Source organism: Emys orbicularis, chromosome 4 (assembly GCF_028017835.1).
Source record: "Emys orbicularis isolate rEmyOrb1 chromosome 4, rEmyOrb1.hap1, whole genome shotgun sequence".
Lineage (NCBI taxonomy): Eukaryota > Metazoa > Chordata > Testudines > Emydidae > Emys > Emys orbicularis.
In genome coordinates, this window is record NC_088686.1 from 46881826 (window position 1) to 46908288 (window position 26463).

At 41.1% G+C, this 26463-nt stretch overlaps 1 protein-coding gene across 1 annotated transcript in view; it reads left to right on the forward strand.

Moving 5' to 3' along the window:
- SLC25A21 (solute carrier family 25 member 21) overlaps positions 1-26463 on the forward strand; it is a 358445-nt gene that overhangs the window by 309020 nt on the left and 22962 nt on the right. The window contains exon 4 of the mRNA XM_065403051.1: positions 17360-17426. Within this exon, the coding sequence (XP_065259123.1) occupies positions 17360-17426 (67 nt within the window). The remainder of the gene's footprint in view (positions 1-17359; positions 17427-26463) is intronic.

Below are 26463 nucleotides of genomic sequence, written 5' to 3' on the forward strand. Positions count from 1 at the left end.
AGATAATGAAGTATTAGCTGGCAAGAGATTATTCTTGAAAGCCCACATCCTCACCTATTTATCACTGTGGAATGTTGACATATCAGTTACCACATTCAGGAGGAGGTATGTGTGTTGTACTTTACAAGAAATCCCTAGAAGAGGCTTTTTCATTCAAAATTACTGCTAGATGAGAGAGTAAAAATGCTATTGTTATGGCACAGCTGGATGGATATAACATACAGCAAGAAGTGAACACATCAGAAAATCAACTGAAGAAGGAAGACATAGCAGGCTACATACTGATTTATGTCCAGCTAAGTATAGCGTAAAATATAATGCAAAACGAAAAAACTGCATTTGGCAAATGGGTAGAAAATATATCAAAGAACCGAACAGTAGAAATAATAATGGATGTTGTCAGCTTGAAGTTTGTATATTGTAAACAAACCATTTTATTTACCTTTATTATTAGTAACATCTTAGATGATTGGTTCCAAACTTTGACCCTGGATCATAGTCCACAGAGATCTTGCTGGTGATCTTCAATGAGCCGGCAGTCACATAGGCTGGCTCTTCTATTCATTTCCAGCAGCTGCGCTAAAAATTTATTCCTAATGTTATGTGTCCATGTAAGCATTTACAGTACTGTTGTCACCACAGGGATGTTATTTGTTCACAAGTCGGAAGGGAAGTGGTTCATGTCACCATGAAATGGAGAGAAGGTGGTCTATGTTATAATCTTTCTCTCTAGGTATAATTCAGATTATGAAAATGTTTGATAGCCACTGCCTTGGATTATGAAAAGTGAAGGCATTTTACCACTCTTTATGCCCATTGTTCACTTACTGCACCTAGACAATGAAAATCAGTGAAGATTTGGAGCTCACTATATGTGACAATCTTTGTGTTGGAGCTGTCATGTTGGAACCACATCTGACATGCAGCTCACTGTGGATTAACCCTTATAAGGAAATCCCCACGTGTGTGATATTTGAATTGAGAGAGGCTGCCAAAGCTGCTGGATCCTGCAGGTTTATAAATTAAAAATAAGTGGTGGTGTACTGGGAGCACATGTGGTGAGAGGGGCAGACGGAGAAGAGAAGGAAAAAGAGCAGCAAGGCGAAGGGGGAGTTTTGACTTCAGCTGAGTCAGTTTGCCCATCCCTGCGCATAAAACAGGGATTGCTAGTGACTCAACAAATAACCAAACATGCTGGGCTGGTTCATCTAAATGGCTCAGTCAGTGGTGTGTCATACACCTGAAAAAGAAACCTAGGTCTAGGAATGACCTTGAGCCAGGGCCGGCTCCAGGCACCAGCTGAGCAAGCTGGTGCTTGGGGCGGCAGATTGTTGGAGGTGGCATTCTGCCCAATCCTAGGGCGGCACAGCCGCTTTTTTTGTTGTTGTTGTTGTTCCGCTCCGGCCGCCCTGTAGGGGGCGGCGGCGCGGAGAACCAGAGCGCCCTGCAGGGCAGTCCTCTTCCTTCCCTCCCCGCCGACCGGAGCGGAGCCCTCGCGGCAGGCGGCAGGAGGCGGCGCAGTAGGAGGAGCCGCGTAGCAGCGCCCCTGCTGTAGCCCTGGCCACCCCCTTCTCTCTCTCTCCCGCCCGCTCCCTCCCCCTCCCCCCCTCTCCAGCCGGTCCCCCTGCACCCGCGCTCCGGCCGCGCCGCAGGTTTTTTTTTTTGTTTTTGTTTTTGCTTGGGGCGGCCAAAAAGCCAGAGCCGGCCCTGCCTTGAGCGCAACAGAGATTTGGACCAAATCCAGCCTAATGTAAATTGGTGAACTTCAATGATTTCATCTTAATCACATGGCAGAGATACTTCAGAATCCATGACTACTTTATCGGTAGACCCTCAGTGCCTGTGGGATTTGGGGATGTGTCACAATTATGCTTGCACTTTATGCTACCATTTTAATGCAAATAACTAAAACTCAGCTTGTGCATTGAAACTACTGAAGGGATGTTAATACATTAGTTGCAATGCAGAACCAACTTTAGCAAATGCAAAGTAACACCCCACATTTTTGAAGTTATTTTTACCTTAGATGATGGGGAAATGTCACCACTCAGAGAAGAATTAAAGATCATTAGTCTGGTCCAGTGTTGATGCAGTATGTTGGTGAGTTATTGTTACTCTTAGTTTCTCATGCAGCCGAAGGATTGATTTGGCAGCTCTCAAGATTGTCAGTGAAAATGGACAACTGTTACCATCACATCAATCCACCCATATGCAAAAATCCCCAAATGCCATGGGTATTTTTAAAAACATAAGGCTTGTGGAATCCTTTATTTCCTTGACAACAGTGACAAAAATGCAATCTTAGCTATTTAATTTTCCAATTTAGGCCTAATTTGGGGGTTTTCTATGCTGCCATTCTATAAAGATGACAATGTACTAAAAAGGTTGTCCATTATCTGTGGGTGATTACATGGCCACTGAAATGTAAAAAGCCCAAGAATATTGTAAAATCTACCTGGGGATTCTGTACACATGGAACTGCACACAGCTGAAGATGTTTCCAGTGATACAAAATTCACTAAAGTCTGCTACAGAATTTGGTCCTGATATGCTATTACAGTGACCCTGGTAATAAGGAAACTTTAAGCAGCAAGCACCAGATGTCCATAAAAAGGTTAAAACTGAGATCCAAAGCATGTTTGTTGATTGGTTTGGTGTTTTGGGGGGGTTCTTTTGTTGTTGTTTTTTACTATATCATCACAAACAAATATGGAGAGACAAAGGGATGCGGAAAATTCTTGAGTTCAATTAATTATTAATCATCTCAGAGCAGATTTTATGTGCTTGGTTTGCTGTGGTGTAATACCATTTGGGTATAAGTTTTGTATGAAGGCTGTGTACCTAGAGTCTTAAATAATTTTGAAAAGGTGAGTAATCAGATGGAAATAGAGATGTAACTTACAGTGAGGGTTGTATTTTTTTCCCAATTTCCTCTCAATATGGGTTTCAGAATAGAATCATTTGCTGGCTTTGTGTGCAAGTGTGTGGTGTTGCCTTCTAGTGGTTTGCCCACAGAGAGAGCAAAGGAACTGCTATTACTATCAGGTAATGGAGTTCTCCTTCAGTTCAAACAGTAGAGGACTTCAGTTGAAGTGCTAGGGTTCCACAAGCTGCTACATTCTCTCTCTGTAATAAGTGTGTCTATTGTATGAAGCACATATATTCATTATAGTGTGGAACACTGCTTTATACTTTGTGGTCTCTCAGAGCTCCAACTGCAGAAGTAACCCCACTGACCATGGAAAGAATCACATTTCCCAGTCTGCTCTCCATTGGTTGCATACGGCTTTTTACATTATCATGTCTAAGTTTTACATATTCATGATCAGAATTTCACTTTAACTCACAACTCAACAAAGAAAGTGTATTTCTATTTTATACTCCAGTCTAAACCATGATTACACTTTACTCTTCACAGATGTATGTGGTACACTTTGCTTAGTGCTTGATTGCACTAGCCTACTCTGCTTTATGTTCTGTATCTGGGTAACTATGGACATCAGAAAAGCCCTGTTTCTATTTCTGGACATTTTATTTACCTAGAGTTGGGGGTCACAAGCTTTCTCGAGAAGCTGAACAAAAATAAGAAGAAATGATCAGATATACAAACAACTGGAAGGAACTTGGACAACCTAGTGGAACCTATGCTGCTAAAGAGAGCATGTGGCCAGAAAAGGGAAGGGGGTTTTAAACTTTCCCTAAAACTCATTTCAAGGTTCCGCTAAAAGTTTGAATTTCTCTCTAAAGGGCTCATCTGAAGCCCACTGAAGTAAAGAGAAAGGCTCTCATTGATGTTAGTGGGTGGTGAATCATGCCGTACGAATGTGAAACTCAGTTATTGATTTTTCACATATGAAGAAGTAAGAAGTATTGCTGCCCAAGAACTATACTTCCTGTCATGCCAGTCATCAGCTAGACAAGTGGATGAGCTACTTAACGTGTTACTCAGGGACTAAAGATCAGAACTGTGGTAAATTTTGCAATTATAGCTCAGAGAGTCAATGTGAGTATTTAGTTCAGTTTCAGTCCATGTGAGTTCACACCATCCTCTGAGTTTCCTGAACCCAAAACACAGTGTGAAACTCTATCAGAACTGTTAAGTTTCACCTGGTTTCCATAAAAAATCATAAGTGATCCAGATTCTTCTGAAACTGCACAGGTGTTCTGAAGGCTCACAAACATTTGCCGACCTTTCAACAGATAGGAGCTGTTTCAAGCTCATAACAAAACACATCACTTAAATGAGTCTTTCATGGTGTGTTTCACTAAGAACATTTCACATGTTTCCTTGGGAAGGTCCAGTGGGAACCCCTAGTGTGCAGCCCTCAAGTTGCTTGTAACCTTGTCCTTCAAGATCAGTTTTAAATATGGTAGAAAACATAGCATTTTGAACTATGGACACACCCTTGCCATACAAGGCTGTGAAGAGCCTGTGTTTGTTTTTCACTCCACTAGTTTTGAAAGGCCTGGGCTTGCAAGGAAATTGCAGCTATAACTGCTTGTTACTTTGGTGAAATGATGCAAAAGTGTTCTTGCAGCATCTCTAGTTTTACTGTTGGTGGAGAAACTTTTTGCTTGTCTCTAAATCAACATTGTAAAATAACAGGTAATCATTTAGTCATGCCTAGTGAAATACTATTCATATTGGCTTTGTAATGGTCTGTGATGATGCCAAACAAGGAAACAGCATTGTGGTTACTAACAGCAGTTACACTTGCAGTCTATGAGACCATTTCATATGCTGTTTAGAAAGATAATCTGCTGCTAACCTAGCTTTGCTATAAATCAGGGGTCGGCAACGTTCGGCACGTGGCTCGCCAGGGTAAGCACCCTGGCAGGCCGGGCCAGTTTTATTTACCTGCTGACGCGGCAGGTTCGGCCGATCGCGGGCCCCACTGGCCGCGGTTTGCCGTCCCGGGCCAATGGGGGCGGCGAGAAGCCTCGGCCAGCACATCGCTCGCCCGCGCCGCTTCTCGCCGCCCCCATTGGCCCGGGACGGCAATGCAGAGTTGATTACTAAGTAAGTTTAGTCAGATGTTTGTGAAATGTCAGGATAATTGATATTAAGGAACAGATAAATTGTTCCTTCACACACACAGAAAAAAATAGATATGACTCAAATAGACTTGAATTTGAAATATTCTTGCTTTTTAAAGTGTGTTATCAATTTAGATATTAAAATATAAAAGAAAGACGTGAATAAAAATGCATGATGTACATGTCAGAAGAGATTGTCGTGAGTTTACATGGTTTGCTATGTGAAACATTTTCAGTTGTTGTTTGTTGAGTAAAGTACTGTATGCTCATTTAAGATTAATTTAAGTTGTTTTATTGCATGCTGAGGTGGCAACATTTCTTTTCCACAAAAGAGGTTGAGTTGGAAAGGACACCTGATCAAAAAAGTATATTCAGGAAGAAAAGAAAATATTTCAAAAGGGATGTTCAAGTTAGACCTGCCAAGGCAGGTTTGCAACTCAAAGAAAACATTGCAGGGTTTTGTTTTGTTTTTTTAAATAAAGAATTCATTAAGGACTGCCACATCACATGGTATGATGTGTCACCACTGAGATACAAACTGCATTACTTTCTGAAAAAAACATGCAAAGGGAAGCTCTGTACTTTACAATTGAAGGGGCAATGGGGCGGGGGAGGCTTACATCAAAAATATCAGTAGATCTTTTAATTAGGGCCACCAAACTTCTACAGATTTTTCCTTTCACAAACTTGCATCTCAGCTGGTAAATCTGGCTGCAGAAGGCATTTGCAGACCTGTAACGCAGAGTTATATACTCAATGCTCAGCTAATATCTAGAGTAACAAATATAGGTTAGTAGTCTATTTTGCATTGCAAATATGATATGGTTAAGTTCCTCTTCTAACAGCTTGACAGAGAACTTTAGTTGGTATTCTTTGGTAAACACTGAATTAATTGCAGGCCAAGGATGGGCTTAGTCATAGATTACATAAGAAACACCATACAACATCTATTTTTCAGAGGCACCTCTAGCCCAGTTTTTCCTCTCCCACCCCACCAGCTGGCAGACACTAATGTAGAGAGGGCACAAGGCTTTTATTACTGCTGTGTCATCTAAATCTGCTCTGGCTGTTTTCTTCCTCTTTGAGAAATTCAGCCCAAAAGATTATCAAAAAGCCCAGGGGAAAGCCATGTCATGGGAAATAGTGGGTGTCTTTACCTTACAAACTGTGTGAGAAGGAAACAAAAGGGAAGTATAACCAAATTGTGGGAGGGATTGGAAGTGGAAAGAATTCAAAACTGTGGAATGTTCTAGAAGTCCCTCAGAAGCATTTTTGGCTATTGCCTGAAAATGAGGCTGCTTGACTAGCAATGTATCATAATTAAAAAGTTAAAATAAGTGTAATTCTAATAACTGTCCATCTACTCTGTTTGCACCTTAGGTTTAACTAGAATTAAGCAAAATTATTAGCAAATGTGTGCTCCATTTTTTGACCTTTCTGTAATGTGTGCATCCATGAAACTCAGTGCATAATGAGCCCTTTCATGTGACATAATTGTTAAACTTTTTAACTCTGAACCAAGTCAGGTGAGTAGGGCCAGGAATTTAAGTTCATTCTTGTACCAGCGCTTCTATATATCATGCCATTATTACATAGTGCGATTCTAGCCCTAGATCTGAGACGACATTGTAAGAACTTTTTGTTCATTCAAAGTCATGTTCTTTCCTCAGGGCACACAACACTCCTCCTAGTAATTTTTCTGATCTGAAAATACATTAATCATTTTCCTTATGAAGAACTGCACTATCTAAGACACATTTATATTTTTAATATGGTGATCAAAGACTCATATTAGAATCTGATTTCATTGACATGCATAGCAGATGCCACAAATATCCATCTCACATTTTAGATATACATTTTCCATTACTGTGGGTTTCCTTACCCATCTGTATAGTAACAGGCTTTGCTCCCGCAATATCCCTATGTACCGCAGCCCTCTGGTAGTTGGAAATTTTAATGTGTGTGTACATGTGTGTGCGTGATCATATTGCCCTCTATTGGCTACATACTACTACACAGCCTACAATACTGTAATCCCTAAGCATATATGACCATGTCACCCTCTATGGAACGCAGATGTTGAGGGCAATACTACTACAAAATCATGAATCTTTCATAATTTACAGCTAGAGATGCTGTACAAAAATTAAGAGAAAACAGTACCCAAAAGTACAAACTTTGAAAAGATGGCACCAAATTAATTATCATATGCATATTTAGTTTGTTCAGACCAAAAGGCACTTCTTTCTTTTGCAATTTAAAAGTGAAGGAAATAAGTAGTTTTCTTGACCTAACATGAAAAATACTGAAGCAAGATAATTTTTGTTATAGATGCAATTACTAAGGGTCCAATTTTAATTCTGAACCCAGGCAGGTCTGTGTGTCTGAAAGTGAAAATAACTGCAGGCACAATTTTGCACCTGCAGTTCTGTTTGCCTGCAGTTGAGATTATTTAGACATCTACATCAATGATTGCACCTGCAAATTGGAGACATCTAAATAACTTAAATTACAGGCACAAATAATTGCTGGTGCAAAGCTGTGCCCACAAAAATGGAGGCTGATGTCTGAAAATCCGGCTTTATATCTCATGGTAAATTATTCACTGCATTATGGAACCAGTATCCTCCTGGGAGTGTCACAGATCCGTATAATGACTCCAAGTGCCTTTTAGATCTTTGATTTATCAGGCAGATGGGAAAGAACACATGTAGCCAGAGAACTCCCTAGTGACTACACATGTGGATACTGAAGAATGTGAGTTATTCCAATGAAGATTAGAATTAACTTGCAATCACAGTTTTCCTTCCTGATCCACACTTTTCTAATGATTTAAAACAGCTTAATGTTGTATTTTTATTATCTCACTATTGGTTTGAACAGGTGGTGCTGCTAATGCAAATAGGGAAATTGTGCAAATAAGAACTACCTTTTATAGAAGATGGCATTAGAGATTAGGAGAGACAAAATGTTGTCAGCTTCTTAAAATGCATAAATAGTGCTAAATTTCAGACTGCAGTGAAGTGTCAGACTGCAATGAAGACAGTCTGACACTTCAAAATGTAAATTTATTTGCTATCATTTTTCATGGAAAGTGACAAACGAAAATCTTTTTTAGATAACTGTAGAACTTTCCCCCTTATCTTTAAACATTCTGGAAAACAAATCTGCAGCTACTCTCAGTGTTGAATTATTTTGCTGTCAGAGACATAGATACACAGCTATGAATGTAACTATTAGCACCTACATTTCCTTTGGCAACAAAAAGTAATAATGAAAGTATGTTTGTACATTCTTTGGTTTAAATAGATCTAGGTGTGGTGCAGCTTTATAACAGTGACTGTTTCCTGTTGTACCTGTTATTCAAAAGGCAGTACTGTTAGCAAAAGGGTGAAAGAAATTAATTTAAATTCTCTTCTAGTGTTTGAACAGCTAAAAGTCATAGTGAACAAATGAAACATTCTGCCAGTTTTGACAAACTGAACAATAAAGAAGCATTTTTCTGTTTTAGAAGCTTTAGGCAAAATTGTTTTGGCATGTCTATAACTTGTTCCTACTGAAAACAGAAGGGCAGTTGGACAAATGTCTATTGTGGGAACAAAACTCTGTACATTAAAAGAAGTGAGGCATTTCAGCCCATTCTACAGCCTAGTCAGTGCTTTTATCCAGACAAGAGATCTGTAAAAACTCAATGTAACTCCTAGTGAAATGAATGGAAAGATTACCATTGATTTCAGCGGGAGCTGCACCAGGCCCTATGGCCAGATCCTTAGCTAGTGTAAATTAGTGTAGCTCTATTGAAAGAAATAGAACTATGCTGATTTATGCCAGCTGAACATCTGGCCTCTAGCCTTGCCAAGTCTCAGCAGTCATGGAAAGTCATGGCTTTCAGATCCATGATAGACTGACCTATTTATTAGAAAAATCATCTGCCTTGTGATAGTCATTTATTTAAATTTATCACACTTTCAAACTTAACTCTTTTTAAAGCAAGTATTTACAAATATTTTTGAATATAGAATACATTTAAAATACACGGAAGCTTCTACTTTAACAATGTATGCTACTGTATTGTTTAGTTAAGTTTTAAGCAAAAAATATAAGTAACCTAGAAACAAAAAGCCAGAATAGGATCTTCATTTTGAACACTAGTGAATGTCTTGGGTGTGTTGTGAGGTACAGACTAGAGATCATGAGACTTTTTCCCCACTGGATTTTTTTTATAAGCACTCAAGTATGGCAAAACAGGGAAAACATATGAAAGTAATATATGGTGTGAGAAGAATTGACTTTAATATGAACATTGCCCAGATTTTAATATAGATCTCCTTTTTCCATTCTCACTTTCTGCTGTACTAGATAAAAGAGAGGAATGGACAGGTTTCTCATCTTTCCATCTCGTTGGGGGTTTATTTATGGGTGAGTCCTCTAGCTCTTTTAAATTCAGTGTACAGTATAGAAAGCCAAAAATTAACAAGGGTTTTGAGCTAGATATTGAGAGGTGATTAAAATTCAGGGAGAAAGGACTTATTTCTCTTCAAGAATAAAAAAAAGTCACATGGATGATGGCTCTCAACAACTTCATAATCTTACCTACATGCAGAAAATATACTGATGACTCTCATTCTGAATGAATTAAATAGATTGATGTTGATTATTAATCTGTTTGCTGGCCAATCCAATGGTTTCTGAGCCACTTCCTCCAATGTTCTGTATTTTTCTGAAGTGCTTTAAGAATACATTTCATTGATATTCTCTCCTTCTTTGATTGCTTATTTCATACTGTACATTGTCCCTATTTCTTTCTCTTTGGCTTCTTTCACTGATTGCCTTGCTTCTTATATCATGGACATTTGTGTTGTGGTGGACATATAACACAACATCAATACTACTACAAATATTAGGCCAGCTGTCCGGGAAATGGGCTTTCAGGCACCTCCTATATTATACAGACCTCTGAACTGTATTTCTGGAATGAAAAAAATGTCACACAAATAAACTGTGTTCTTTTTTGTAAGCTTCTTTATAGCACTGTGTTCACAATATTAAGATTAGGATTGTGTTAACACATATTATAATTCCTTATAAATATGTTGTGGATATTTTTTTTAAATCTTCTGTCCTGAAACTGATACTGATTTGGCTGCATAAAAGCTTGTATAGTACAGTGGTTCTCAACCAGGGAGAACCCCTGGGGGTATGCAGAGATCTTCCAGGGGGTTCATCAGCTCATCAAGATATTTGCCTAGTTTTACAACAGGCTATGTAAAAAGCACTAGTGAAGTCAGTACAAATTAAAATTTCATACAGACAATGCCTTGTTTATACTGCTCTATGTACTGTACACTGAAGTGTAAGTACTGTGATGTGTTGGACCCCCCCCATCCAGGATGCCACCTGATATACTGGGGTCCCACTGACCATGCCGTTCCACCAGCTTGGGTTTCCTCCGCCTGTTCTTGCTGTGCCAGGCCCTCAAGCCTTCTCTGGCACACACACGAGTAAAGCCACACCCAGCTGCAGACACAGACTGAAATCAGCTCTGTGTGGGAGGATTCAGCTATATAGAGAGATCTGTACTGTGCAAGTTCATAAAAATCACCCCCTCCCTCAATGTGGAGGGAGATATGCACAGCTTTCCCTTCCCTCCCTCCCCTCCCCCCCAGATATGAATTGCACAAACTGGGTTTTGGAATAAACAAAAACAAGTTTCTTAACTACAAAAGATAAATTTTAAGTGATTTTAAGGGATAGCAAACAGAACAAAGCAGATTACTGAGCAAATATAACAAAATACACAACTTAAACTTAATTCACTAAAGAAACAGGTTACAAATAGCAATTTCTCACCCTAAATGTTGTTTTAGGCAGGTTGCAGAGGAATATGGGAGCATCTTCAAAGACCCATTCCTTTGTCTTTCCTAATGGCCCATTTAGGTTGATTGCCTATTGTCTGGTGGGGGTTGTCTGGTGGGGGTTCCCCAAGTACACATACAGTTGTAATTGTTACATAGTCAATATTCCTAACTTCAGATACAGAACAGATACATGCATACAAATTGGATAACCACATTCAGCAAGTCATAACCTTTCCAATGATACCTCACATGACCCATCTTGCATAAAACATATCTTAGTTATGCCATATTCATACTCTAACCATATTTTATGAATAATATGTGGTGCAGCATCACAAGTACAATATTAATATTCTAATTGATTTATTTTATCATTATATGGTAAAAATGAGAAAGTCAGCCATTTTTCAGGAATAGTGTGCTGTGACACTTTTGTAATTTTGTGTCTGATTTCGTAAGCAGGTAGTTTTTAAATGAGGTGAAACTTGGTAGTACGCAAGACAAATCAGACTCCTGAAAGGGTTATAGTAGTCTGGAAAGGTTGAGAGTACTGGTATAGTAAACTAAATGATGTCTTAAAGGCAAATAAATGCAATGTAACTGAAAGTACATAAGAAAGAAAAATATGACTTGTCATGTCGTTTACAGGTATCTAAAATTGTGGCTGTCTTGATTGTGGAATTATGAGGTAGATCTAAGAGAACTAACTCTGGGCTCCATGTGTCAATGAAAGCTTTTTAACTGATATACCTCTATTAAAATGGTTTCAATAGGATAATTTATGTAACTTGCTGGTTTAGGATGCTAATGTGGTAACATATAACATGTATTTTTCATACATGTTTGCAAGTTGAGGTAGAGATTGGGGGGCAGAGGAGAACCTCTAGAGCTTACCTCAATCTGCTAACACATGTTAAAAGTACAACTGCCTTATCATCAATAGTATTCTACCTTGTGTTAGTTGTAAATTTACAATGTTTTAACTAACTCAAGATAAGAACACACTTTGTTTCCTAGCAAAGACTCAGGCAACTTTCACCACATTTGGAAATGATTCCCTCCTTTGTTGAAGGACATCCATCTGCTTCCCACCTAAATGACTATCTCCTCAAGATGCCTGAGATTTTGTGAATTCACATTGCAGATGCTGCCGACCTTAAATGACAGAGCCATGAAATCCATCTCTTTCATTTAAATTCTGAGATTGGTGCAGTGTAAGTGAAGGCAGAATAGGACCCTAAAGGTATTTTGTGTCGTTGTTTCAATTATAGAACTATCTGGGTAAAAGACTTGGATTTGACAGCAACAGAAGAAAGAGGATATTGTATGCATGATATAATCAGCTTTTTATTAGATCCTTAAAAGGAAAATTATGTGAAAGAGGGGAAGAAAACAACAAATGAAGCAAGATCCCTATTTCAATATAATTTGGAGAAAATAACTGATTTGGGTTGGTCATGTTGCCAGGATAGATGACTCAAGACTTCCAAACAAGAAATGGAAACCAGAAGGATGCCTAAAGCCTGAAAGAAGAACAAATTGAGAAGATATGATTGACTGTAATGTTTCAAAATCAACTATTCCAAAGATGAGTTTGGGCTGTTGCCCAGAATACAATTGAATGGTGATGTTCATTTAGATCCTTAATGCTGAAACAAAATAAAACTGTAGTCGTGTTTCTGTTAGACATTTACTTGTTAATTCTTTCCAATTTTCCCAAATTTGGGATCTGATGTCACTTCCTCTCTTTTCTACTACATGTTGCAATGATTGTTGCTCCTGCTCTGTAATTTTTCTGAATACCAGTTTTCTGATGAAGGCCTGCATCTAAGGCCTTGTCTACACTACAGAGTTTTGTCAACAAAAGTTATGCCACTTTAATTAAACCGCTGTGGTCGAGGTATACTCCTTGTGTCGACAGTGTGCATCCACACTAGCAGCTCTTGCATTGACACAGAGAGCAGTGCACTGTGGGTAGCTATCTCCCTGTCCAACTGGCTGCAAGATGCTTTGGGAAGGGTTTGCAATGCCTCATGGGACAAGTACAGTGTCACATGATGCAGGTTTCTCAATCAATCATTCCATGGGCATCCTACTAGATTGCCAGCTGCTTTTCAACTGAAGTGGCGGGGGGGGGAGGGGAGAGTGTGTGACAGGGAGTGTGTATGTGTGGTGGGGAGAGACAGAGATAGAAGTGTCGGGGGGAAGTGTGCGTGAGATTGTGTGGCGTGGGAGTGTATATGTGAGAGAGACAGAGTGTGTGTTGGGGAACTGTATGCAGGGCCAGCTTTAGCAAGAGCGGGGCCCGATTCCTGGGGGCGGGGCTTGCGGCAAGTCCCGCCCCCAGGAATCGAGCCGCGCTCCGGCCGGGGTCGCCAGGCTTGGGTCCGGCCCAGAGCCGCTCGGCGGCTGGAGCCGAGCAGAGCCGCGGGGGCCGGAGCCACGCCGCGCCGCGGGGGCCGGGCCGGACCTGACCCGAGCCGCGCCACGGGGGCCGGGCCAGACCCGAGCCGCAGGGGCCGGGCCGGACCCGAGCCATGCCGCGGGGGCCGGGCTGGAGCCAAGCCGGGCCGGAGTCGCTGGGGCCGGCGCGCTTGGCCGGAACCGGGGCCGGACTGGGCCGCGCACCCCCGGAGCCCTTCTCGCGCCCCCCCGGAGCCCTTCTCGTGCCCCCCCGCCACCCCAGCTTACCTGGTGCTGCCTGCCCGCCCCTGCTTCTTTTCAGACTTCCCGCGAACCTCTGATTCGCGGGAAGCAGGAGAGGGGGAGGAGCAGGGGGCGGAGCATTCAGGGGAGGAGAGGAGGGGGAAGTGAGCTGGGGGCCGGGTGGAGAGCTGCGGCGCGGGGCCCTCTTAGCGCGGGGCCCAATTCAGCCGAATCGGCTGAATCAGCCTAAAGCCGGCCCTGACTGTATGTGTTGGGGGAGAGTGTGTTGGCATGCTGTCTCTTTAAGTTCAGACAGCAACCTGAGCAACCAATCCTGAGGTATGGGGAGAGGGACAGCCCCACCACATCAGCCCCTGCCTCCCTCCCTGGCTCTGTACACTACAGCAGTCCCCCCTCACACTTCCCCACAGCAGCAGCCTGCCTGCCGCTGTGTTCCTAGTGCAGGGGAGAGCAGGAGGATTCCATGTTAATGATTTGCTCCTTGCTGCTAGAGCTGATCGGCATGCTCGGCTGTCAGAACTTCCCGGAGCTCTGAAAGGGGAGGAGCACAGCCGAATTAAAAACAGTGAGCAGAGCGGTCACAGCAGGCATTGTGGGATACTAGAGGAGGCTAGCTACGTCGACATAACTAATGGCAGCATCTACACTGACGCTTTGTCGCTTTAACTTTGCTGCAAAAAGCTCTATGCCTCTTGTTGAGGTGATTTTATTTTGTCAGCAAAACAGCAGAGTTTGTAAAAGTAGCTTTGTAGTGTGTACACCTCCACTGTTTTGTTAGCAAAAGCTGCCTTTTGCCAACAAAACTATGTAGTGTAGACAAGACCTAAATGATACTATAATGATAATGGTTCATGTCACCATTCAATAGGTGACTTTGAAGAATGTCCCACATCATGTGTAAGTGATCTGATACAGTGTTGTTGATCAACCAAAAGGACAAGAGGGATAAAAAAGAAAATCCTAGCATCCAAATGTATATATAGGGTTTTGCTGGCCTTAGAAACACCCATATTTCCATGATCATCACACTAGTGCGTTGAATGTTTATGACTAGATAGATAGTTGCCTCTACAAAGGTTTTACATAACTATATCTTTTAAGTGTATTGCTTGTAAAGCGTTACGTTGAAAATGTGGCCTGTTTCTTTACCCTCTTCTCAGGCACACGCGTTTCTAAGACAGATTCTACATCATGCAAAACCCTCCCAGCTGACTATAGCCCAGCAAGGGATGAGATGTGATTCTCTCTCTTCCAGTTCCTCCTTCTCTTATTTCCTTAATCTCACTAACTCCACCACTCCTGCCATTCACTCTCATTCTGTTTCTACCCCACAATAGATAAGTAACAAAATTGTGCCAGTCCTTACCATGTTCATTTACTTGGATACCTTATAGCCATCCCCAACCCTAATCTATTCATGTGTCTTTAAATGGTAAACATTATGGGACAGGAATGTCTCTTTCTCTGTAAGTACAGAGCTCAACACAGCTGGGCTCTACTTAAAATTGCTTGTTTCATAGCAGAACATTGTTTTCCTAACCTTGTGCCAGACCATGCCCTCCCAGAAGAGGGAAGCAGGGTGGAAGGTAACTAATCCCTTCCCATCAGGGTTCCTCTTGCAGAATTTCTTCCAGATTTTTTTTTTATCGAGGTGGAGAGTGTAAACTGATGGGCTATTGCACCAGGCTAGGAAAAAACCAATGCTGCTCCTGAGTTCATTTCAGGCCCTTGCCTAAGAGAACAATTTATTGTTCAAACACAAGAAGACTCATAAGTAACCCAAAAACAAAGCAATTCCCGTGACCAGTGCAGACTCCAGTCCCCAGAGGTTTTTCCCTCCAGATGGAAGACGTACCTTTTTCCTTATATCCCCTTGTGAGTCATGTGAGAGGCAGGTAGCTCTTAATGCTTTCCTCTGGCATTTTATCCTGTCACAGTGAGATTTACCCTTACGGAAGAAACAAGGGGCAAGGCTTGGAATCTGGTTGTGTGTCCCTTGAGAGCTGTAGGAATCATAGGGCCAGGACCAGATGTGGGTGCCCTGCAGCTTCCACTGGATCCCGGGCACTGCAGCACCAATGGAGTGTCCTCAGAGTGGATGGAACTCAGTTGGGAAAAGTTTTGTTTTCCTGTGGAATTTTTGATCATTGCTAAGGGGACAAATGCATTTCCCTTCAACTCTACTTCAACGTCCTCCTCACTCAAATTCCCCACATGATTATCCCTAGGCCTACAAAGAGCAGGGGAGTGTGATGGGATTTATCTATAAAACGGTATAACTGTATATATGTGATTATATGAAACTAGTTCATAGAAGGAGCACCATCTACTGGCATGTAAGAATATGTAACATTGTTCATAAGTTTTTAAGACCAATAAAGTTGTTGTTGTCCATTGCAAATGGCTACCTGATTACACAGTTCTTAACAAAGAGGGCCTATGGCAGAGATGGCACTCCTCCCTTCTCTATGGTGGAGGCAGATCTGGGAATGGATCTGTGGAGAACTCTCTCTCCTTTAGTGCTGTGTCTTCACACTGCACTGGAAACCCATAAAGTCTGTGCTGGTGAATTAATTTTAATTATAAACATACTTTAAATATTTTAGTATAAACTGAAAACTCATGTATTAAAACCAGTAAGAACAACAGTATTTATATAGGTATATGTAGTTGTAACTGAGCCCACTTGGGCTTACAGTGAGGTTTGAACCTGTGTCTTCAGCATGAAGGACAAAATTCAGCAAGGTACTTAAGCATGTGCTTAATTTTAAGCATGTGAGTAGTACCATGGAAAGCAATGAGACTAATAACATGCTTTAAATTATGAATGTGTATAAGTGCCTTGCTAAATTGGGGGCAAAAAGCAGAAACCTCTATCACTTAAACTGGGACTACGTCCCAAACCTAGCTGTACAATTCATTAACCTCTTATGGGGACCAGCCACTAGATGGGGACAAAGATCCACATTAAGAGAGTTACATTATATCACCCAAACAAATTTTCAAGATGAAAAACTTGCATTCAGTCAATTCTATATGACTAGGTAACTTGGTTATGCTTTTTTGAAGTAGATACAAATTTTATGTTTAAAATTAAGTTGTCAAATAACATGTCCTTCATACATTTCAATGAACATTTAGACCAAATTTTAAAAGGGGCCTTAATCCAGCCTCTGAACAGGTGCCTGCAGTTTTCTGTGTGCAACTTTCTGAATATGCTTTTTGCCCCTCATATCCACATTTTTGGCCCTAACTTTTCTAGTTTCATCATTACTGTGGAAAGAAGGGGTAGCTAAGAAGTTCAGAAAGAATGATTAAAGTACAGGAGTACTTGTGGCACCTTAGAGACTAACAAATTTATTAGAGCATAAGCTTTCGTGGGCTACAACCCACTTCTTGTTAGTCTCTAAGGTGCCACAAGTACTCCTGTTCTTTTTGCGGATACAGACTAACACGGCTGCTACTCTGGAACCAATGATTAAAGTGATTGTTCTTCATTATCAAGAAATTTCTTCTTTTCTTTTAAATAGGTTTCTAATCTGTACAGGCTGTGTGGATTGCATTTTTGTTTACTAATTGCTGTGTTGCTTCTGGTTGTATAGTGGAAATGGTAGCATGTTAGTTACATAATAAGCAAGAAAACAGAGCTTCACTATTCACAGTGAGGGTTCTTCTGAATAATTGGGAATGCTCTGAGATTAGTTGCTTTATTCTGAAATGAAAATAGAATTCCCTGTTGGCTAATGCTCTTTCATACATGTGTACAAAAAATCCTTTTTTTGTTTCTCCAATAGATTGTTTGGTTTCTACAAAGGCATACTCCCTCCTATCATGGCCGAAACACCCAAAAGGGCAGTGAAGGTAAAGCACTATATTTCCTCCTTTTAAAAATAAGTGTTACAGTAACTAACATTGGTAACAGTAAAATGTCCTATTTGTCCTTCACCAAAGAAATGTGCTGATTGATGTTAGAATTAAGACATGATCCTCTAGTCTTTACTTAGAAAAAACTCTTACTGATGACAGAATGGAAATTTTGCCTGATTAAGGACTGAAGCATCAAACTCTTAATTACTAAGTATATAGTTAAGCAAGATGCATGACAAATTATGACTTCAAAGTAATATTTTATCCTAATATGTTTTGCTTTTTATAGATGTTTTACTTCATTATGAATCCTCAGCAATATGCAAATGAACTAATCCTAGGAATATGTGTGTGTATGAATGCAAACATAAAGGAAACTCTTCAAAGTAAACATTTATTAAGCATTATGTCAGTGCAGTTCAAGTGCCCTCTTCCTGCAAACAGTTATTATGCCCTTTAGCTCTGTTACAGTAGAAATAAATGAATACTGCCCTATCAAATTGCCTTCACTATTAAATGATAACTTTATTTGTTCTGATATGCTTCCCTCATTCTCTACATTGATTCTTACAACTTTACTTTTATTAAAAAAAGAACAGGAGTACTTGTGGCACCTTAGAGACTAACAAATTTATTAGAGCATAAGCTTTCGTGGGCTACAACCCACTTTATTAGGATGACTTAAAACCTTTCACCACATAATTGTGGAATTTTCTGCATTAATATTTTTTGGTTCTTCAGTTGAATGTGTACGTGTGGGAGGACCTCCTGTGCATAATGTTGATCATTGGATTTCTCTCTTTTTTGTTTTATTTTCCCCAAAGACTCCAGATCAATCTGGGCCTTAGCCTGCCATCAATCATTACACAATGTTCCCATTCACTTATGTAGGTATTACGTGTGTGTAAAATGATAGAATGTAGCCCCATCACATAATCCTAAAGAAGATCTCTTGGTAGTGTCCTGCTGTTATCATCTTTGTGGATAGAAATGAGACAATCACTGTCTCTTAAAATTATTGAATATAACAAAGAAAAACTATGGCTGTATTTAATTTGGAGCTGCAGTACAGAGTCTAAGGTTGAAATGTTGAAACCTTCCTAATGGCCCTGGAGGTTTTTCGCCTTCCTCCGCAGCATAGGGCAGGGCTCGCAGGCTGGAATATTCTGTTGTGGGTGGGTCAGCTTTTGTGGCCTGCATCATGCGGGAGGTCAGACTAGATGACCATATTGGTCCCTTCTGACCTTAAAGTCTATGAGACTTGGATCATGTGCTTTTTTTTCTTCACATCAACTTGATAAAAGGTGAGAAAGTCAGTCTGATGGTTGCTTCTGAGCACAGGTATATAATTAGTAAAAGGGTAGTTTAGGCTTTGGGCTAGATTCCAGTACTGCCAATCCCAATCATTCAAAAGTCATGAGTCAGGCCGGGCCCAAATGATGAGATTGTCTTAAAAATCATTAGAAGTTAAAGAATAATAAATGTGAGGATCTCTCTGCTCTCTGGTTTTTGAGCTGTTAGGATTCATATTTTCTACATACTTTTGATAATCATGAGAGCTAAAACTTACACCTTTTTGTTTTTGCTAAATGAAGGCTGAGATGCTCACATAATAACATGATTCTTGGTGCTGAGGCTTTAAGAAAAACACCAAATATTACAAGAATCTCAGTAAAATTGCGAGAATTGGCAAAGCTGAGATCCTTGGCTTCCCTTAAGTTCCTTTGCACAGCTCCTGTGGGCATAAAAAGGATCTAAAGCTGTCTTCATGCAGCAGTAGTATTCCACAGAAGGGGCATTTCAGTGGCAGGAGGGGTCAGGATAGGAGTGCAATGTGCTCCAGAGATCCTGGATGATGGAGCAACTTCCTGCAAGCTGTTACAAGACAGCACAAGTTATAGCATCCTGCTTAGAGCTCTGTGAAACCCATGGACATTGGGCTAAAAAGAATCTAAGTAGATTCAAAATTCCTTTAGCTTTTCTTGGATATGAACATGAAACACCAAGGAAGATCACTGGTTTTTTAGATTCATTTCTCTCCTTCCCTTCCTCAGTAGCCCTCACTCACTCTAACAGGCCTCAGGTTACATCCATCCCATTTAGGTATGCTGTGTTGTGAAACTGTTGGTGATCTGGACCCAACGTCCATGCAAAAGACTTTGAGGCTTGAGCAGTAACTAGGGAAACTCCAGCTTTTCCCTTTCACCATCAGGGAGGGAGCCTCAACAGGGGGAAGGGCATTTTCTAGTTTCTGGCAGTCTGGTTTCTGGTTTGGTGGTGAATATTTTTCACAGCTCCAATTGTACAGGAAGGGTGACTTGAATTATGAAACTACTGCACTGAATAAAGATCACCAAGATAAACAAACAAGGCAGAGTTCCTGCTGAGAAGAAATGTAGCATTGTCCGCATGGAATAATGTATTAGCTGGATACAACTATTTGCATGTAAAAATAAAGCCATTAAAACCAAGGTGTTCTGATGCAATAGTTTACTTTAAAGCTAGGTGTCAGAGACCTGGGTTCACCTTTGAAGAGATTTGATCCTTTGTCTGTTTGTCTGTCTTTTTGTCTCTTTCTCTCCATCTCTCTTTTTTTCCTTTCTAAAAAGAAAGCTGGTATTTCTGAAGGTTGAAAACGTTATAACCCTGAGTTAGCTTGGGCTTGGAGAACAGAAATCAGTGGTGCCAGTACAATGGTTAACAGATGAACTTTTTGGGCAAATGTATATTGTGCATCTGTTCCCAAACATCTTGTTTCAAGCATATTTTTACCTTAAAGTTATTGAGACATATGGTAAGTACTTTGGCTTTTTTCTGTGTAACGTGGATTTAAGTGTATCTTTGCCAGATGGGCAGTATTGGTTATTAGATATATGAATGCATATATTTTAAATATATGTTTCTTTGGATTTTGTGAGGATAGCTATTAACTTAATATAATTGTATAGTAAAATAAATGACTTCACTCTATGTTATTAAAGGCACTTCGGATGCTCATCCCCTTCAATGATTGGGGACATAGAAGCCTGTCTATCTAGGTGGAGCCTTTTGACAAAATTATTGACACACAGAGTCATTTTGTTATGTCCAACTAAATTTTATATTAAGTTTTTACTGGCATTGATTATTTTTCTTTTAAAAAAAAAAACCCCTATTCACATAATGTGAAACAGGGTTACTATTAAGCAGTTCTTTTATTTAGGACTTTAGGACGCTATCAGTACTTTAAGGTAAAAAATTTTAAGACCAACATTTCTAGGTAGTATATTTCTTCTCTTTTTATGGCCATTTCACAGATCTGGGAGACTATGGAAAACATTAAGGAATAGCAGAAATTCTATGAAAGGTGGGAAGGGTAGCACTCTACAGAAAGACATTGGAGAGAGAATAAAGCAACTTTACAACAATAAGAAATGAATTTAATTCAGTATCATAATGGACCCTGCTGTACTTAACATTTTTCCGGAGATTTTCTTTTATCATACAGGTAAAATTGACTCTGGAAATTATGGCATACTGTATAAGAGAGGTGTATTTCACGGTTATTTAACTTAGGCATAAACCTATAACTATCTTTATTGCTAACACTTTTATCTTGTTTGATTATTGACAGACCTATTGCATTGATCTTAAACATATTTGCACTAACTATGTGCTGTAGATTGCTGTTAAGTCAATACAGTGTCTGGAAAGCAATTACATTCTTGGAGCTGAATTCTCCTGCTGGGGTATAGGAGTCATTCCTGCTGAATACAGAGGAAGCTATTTGTATCCTGTGGCTGGAGTATCAAGCTCTAAGATTTCACAGATTCAACAGTGTGCAACACCAACAGATCCCGGTCATCGTCGGGCGAGATTGAACCTGGGTCTCTGGAGCTTAGTGCATGAGCATCTACTACATGAGCTAAAAGCCAACTGGCTATTAGCTAAGGCTGTAGAACAGACTCATTAATCTCTAAGTGGTCTCGGTGCCACTAGAAGGGACAGAACACCATGCCCAGGAGATGTGTGGGTTACATTTGCATCATAGATATGTAATATGCATTTTCTTCTAGCTTTAAGTTTAGCATTGTTACATTAGCCCATTCATGTCCGGTCCTTTGTTGTACCTGATGTGGTTCTAGTAACTTTTCTAGAAACTGGAAAACAGATCTGGTTCAGAAAACACTACCAAATTTGCTGCAGCACAGGACCCTGAGTCATAGAAGTCCACACCTCACCAGGAACAAGTTGAAATGCAAGTGTGGTATTTACTGCTCATGCTCCAGTGACGTGTTGTAGAGTAAGAGCTGTTTTATATGCAGAGCTCTGTGATAAACTAAGTCCTTGGAGAATCAGGTTCTCTCCCTTGGCTGGGGCATATTACAGGTGAAGTACCTCCTTGTGTTTAACAGGAAAATTCCATTCCCTGTGTCTCTCAAGAAACATACATCAGTTCTGGACACATTTCCCATTGCTTCCCTTGACATGGCAGAACAGTTTGATTGCAAGTGAAGGGGTAGGAGAAGATTCCATACAGAATCTTGGCCTTGTAGTTGTAATCCAATTGAATAGCTGTCCAAGAGATACCACGTTGGCTTGAATCAGCTTCATAAAAATAATGGAATGCTAGGGCACATTCAGCACTGCAGCAGGAACATTGGGCAGCGGTCCAGAAGATAAGAGGTTGTTGGTTACTCACTTTTTAGAGGTGGGTAGGTGGTAATTTTTGCCCCATGTTTCTGCTAAATGTTCAGAATTTCCCAGAATACATCTGTGGTAAAGCCCTGAGAACCTCCATTTTTCGTTGCTTTATTCTTCCCCCAGTACTGAAAGCCTCATGTCAAAATCACCATTCTTTGACAGAGAAGTACTGGACACTTGTCTGATAATTATGAGAGTCTCAAGTCTGGTGAGCTTTATAGTCCTTCTAAGCCTTGCATATTCTCATCTCTCTCAAAAATATAAAACCATGAAACTTACATGGAATATTACTTGTAATCAGGACCGGCACAACCCATTAGGCGACCTAGGCGGTCGCCTAGGGCACTAACATTTGAGGGGCGGCAACCGCGGCGGCCGGATCTTCGGGGGCAGCATTTCGGGGGCGGGACCTTCCGCCACCTCGGGCGGCAAAAAAGCTGGTGGTGCTCCTGCTTGTAATATTTTTAGGTTCTGCCTGAAACTTGGACCCCCCTCCTGCCCTCTCTATCCCCGAAAGTTCTCTCCTGTCCTAGCTCATCATTCTGGCAGGAGTTTACAGTTCTTAAAGTAGTTACTTTGGATGGCATCAACAGCAGTGATCATGAGATAGTTGAGTTCAGGATCCTGACAAAAAGAAGAAAGGAAAGCAGCAGAATACGGACCCTGGACTTCAGAAAAGTAGAGTTTGACTCCTTCAGGGAACTGATGAGCAGGATCCCCTGGGAGGCTAATATGAGGGGGAAAGGAGTCCAGGAGAGCTGGCTGTATTTTAAAGAAGCCTTTTTGTGGGCGCAGGAACAAACCATCCCAATGTGCAGAAAGAATAGCAAATATGGCAGTCCACCACCTTGGCTTAACAGAGAAATCTTCGGTGAGCTTAAACACAAAAAGGAAGCTTACAAGAAGTAGAAACTTGGACAGATGACTAGGGAAGAGTATAAAAATATTGCTCAGGCATGCAGGGGTGTAATCAGGAAGGCCAAAGCACAACTGGAGTTGCAGCTAGCAAGGGATGTGAAGGGTAACAAGAAGGGTTTCTACAGGTATGTTAGCAACAAGAAGAAGGTTAGGTTAAGTGTGGGACCCTTACTGAATGAGGGAGAAAACCTAGTAAGAGATGATGTGGAAAAAGCTGAAGTACTCAATGCGTTTTTTGCCTCGGTCTTCACAGACAAGGTCAGCTCCCAGACTGCTGCACTGTGCAGCACAGTATGAGGAGGAGGTAAGCAGCCCTCAGTGGTGAAAGAACAGGTTAAGGACTATTTAGAAAAGCTGGACATGCGCGAATCCATGGGGCTGGATCCAGTGCATCAGAGGGTGCTGAGGAAGTTGGCTGATGTGCTTGCAGAGCCATTAGCCATTATCTTTGAAAACTCATGGCGATCGGGAGAGGTCCCGGACGATTGGAAAAAGGCAAATATAGTGCCCATCTTTAAAAAAGGGAAGAAGGAGAATCTGGGGAACTACAGACTGGTCAGCCTCACCTCAGTCCCTGGAAAAATCATGGAGATGTCCTCAAGGAAACCATTTTGAAGCACTTGGAGGAGAGGAAGGTGATCAGGAACAGTCAACATGGATTCACCAAGGGCAAGTCATGCCTGACCAACCTGATTGCCTTCTGTGATGAGATAACTGGCTCTGTGGATATGGGGAAAGCGGTGGACATGATATATCTTGACTTTAGCAAAGCTTTTCATAGAATCAGAGAACTGGAAAGGACCTCGAGAGTTCATCTAATCCAGTCCCCTGCACTCAAGGCAGGACTAAGTATTATCTAGACCATCCCTGACAGGTGTTTGTCCACCCTGCTCTTAAAAATCCCCAATGATGGAGATTCCACCACCTTCCTAGGCAATTTATTCCAGTGCTTAACCACTCTGAGAGTTAGGAAGTTTTCCTAATGTCCAATCTAAACCGCCCTTGCTGCAACTTAAGCCCATTGCTTCTTGTCCTATAGTCAGAGGTTAAAAAGAACTATTTTTCTCCCTCCTCCTTGTAACAACCTTTTATGTACTTGAAAACTGTTATCATGTCCCCTCTCAGTCTTCTCTTCTCCAGACTAAACAAATCCAATTTTTTCAATCTTCCCTCATAGGTCATGTTTTCTATACCTTTAACCATTTTTGTTGCTCTTCTCTTGACTTTCTCCAATTTGTCCACATCTTTCCTGAAATGTGGTGCCCAGAACTGGACACAATACTCCAGTTGAGGCCTAATCAGCGTGGAGTAGAGCAGAAGAATTACTTCTCGTGTCTTGCTTACAATACATCCCAGAATGATGGTGGGGGTTTTTTGTGGTTTTTTTTTTTTTGCAACAGCGTTACACTGTTGACTCATATTTAGCTTGTGATCCACTATGACCCCCAGATCCCTTTCTATGGTACTCCTTCCTAGGCAGTCATTTCTCATTTTGTATGTGTGCAACTGATTGTTCCTTCCTAAGTGGAGTACTTTGCATTTCTCCTTATTGAATTTCATCCTATTTACTTCAAACCATTTCTCCAGTTTGTCCAGATCATTCTGAATTTTAATCCTATCTTCAAAAAGCACTTGCAATCCCTCCCAGCTTGGTATCATCCGCAAACTTTTTAAGTGTACTCTCTATGCCATTATCTAAATCATTGATGAAGATATTGAACAGAACTGGACCCAGAACCGATCCCTGCAGGACCCCACTTGTTATGTCCTTCCAACATGACTGTGAACCACTGATAACTACTCTCTGGGAACGATTTTCCAACCAGTTATGCACCCACCTTATAGTAGCTCCATCTAGGTTGTATTTCCCTAGTTTGTTTATGAAAAGGTCATGCGAGATAGTATCAAAAGCCTGACTAAAGTGAAGATATACCACATCTACCGCTTTTGATATGGTCTCCCACAGTATTTTTGCCAGCAAGGTAAAAAAGTATGGATTGGATGAATAGACTATACGGTGGATAGAAAGCTGCCTAGATTGTCAGGCTCAACAGGCATCAATGGCTCGATGTCTAGTTGGCAGCCAGTATCAAGCAGAGTGCTCCAGGGGTCTGTCCTGTGGCCGGTTTTGTTCAACATCTTCATTAATGATCTGGATGATGGGATGGATTGCACCCTCAGCAAGTTTGCAGATGACACTAAGCTGGGGGGAGAGGTAGATACGCTGGAGGATAGGGATAGGGTCCAGAGTGACCTAGAGAAATTGGAGGATTGGGCTAAAAAAAATCTGATGAGGTTCAACAAGGACAAGTGCAGAGTCCTGCACTTAGGACGGAAGAATCCCATGCATTGCTACAGGCTGGGGACCGACTGGCTAAGCAGCAGTTCTGCAGAATAGGACCTGGGGATTACAGTCGATGAGAAGCTGAATATGAATCAACAGTGTGCCCCTGTTGCCAAGAAGGCTAACGGCATATTGGGCTGCATTAGTAGGAGCATTGCCAGCAGATCGAGGGAAGTGATTATTCCCTTCTATTTGGCACTGGTGAGGCCACATCTGGAGTACTGCGTCCAGTTTTGCACCCCTACCCGCCCCCCCCCACACACACACAGAAAGGATGTGGACAAATTGTAGAGAGTCCAGCAGAGGGCAACAAAAATGATTAAGGGATTGGGGCACATGACTTATGAGGAGAGGCTGAGGGAACTGGGCTTATTTAGTCTGCAGAAGAGAAGAGTGAGGGGGGATTTGATAGTAGCCTTTAACTACCTGAAGGGAGGTTCCAAAGAGGATGGAGCTAGGCTGTTCTCAGTGGTGGCAGATGATAGAACAAGGAATAATGGTCTCAAGTTGCAGTGAGGGAGGTCTAGGTTGGCTATTAGGAAAAACTATTTCACTAGGAGGGTGGTGAAGCACTGGAATGAATTACCTAGGGAGGTGATGGAATCTCCATCCTTAGACATTTTTAAGGACCGGCTTGACAAAGCCCTGGCTGGGATGATTTAGTTGGGGTTGGTCCTGCTTTGAGCAGGGGGTTGGACTAGATGACCTCCTGAGGTCTCTTCCAACCCTAATTTTCTATGATTCTATGAAACATTATTTCAGCAGTACATTTGCAAATGTAACAATATGGGGAAATTTAGATGATTTGGAACTTTCTGAATTTACACCCAAGGAGTTGGGAACTGTGACTGAAATCCTGTCTCCATTAAAGTCAATAGGAACTTTGTCAATGACTTCAGTGGGGTCAGGGTTTCACCCTGTGTATTCTTCTTCCAAGAACAAGGCCCTCCAGTTGTTCTGTCTTTGAATCTGAGAACACTGAATAGTTGATGTGCTGAAACATCCAAGGAAAGTTTTAGGAGGCAATGGCTATCACTCAGTCCTGGATTGCTCGTTACATGGAGGTGCAGGAAAAACTAAATTTCC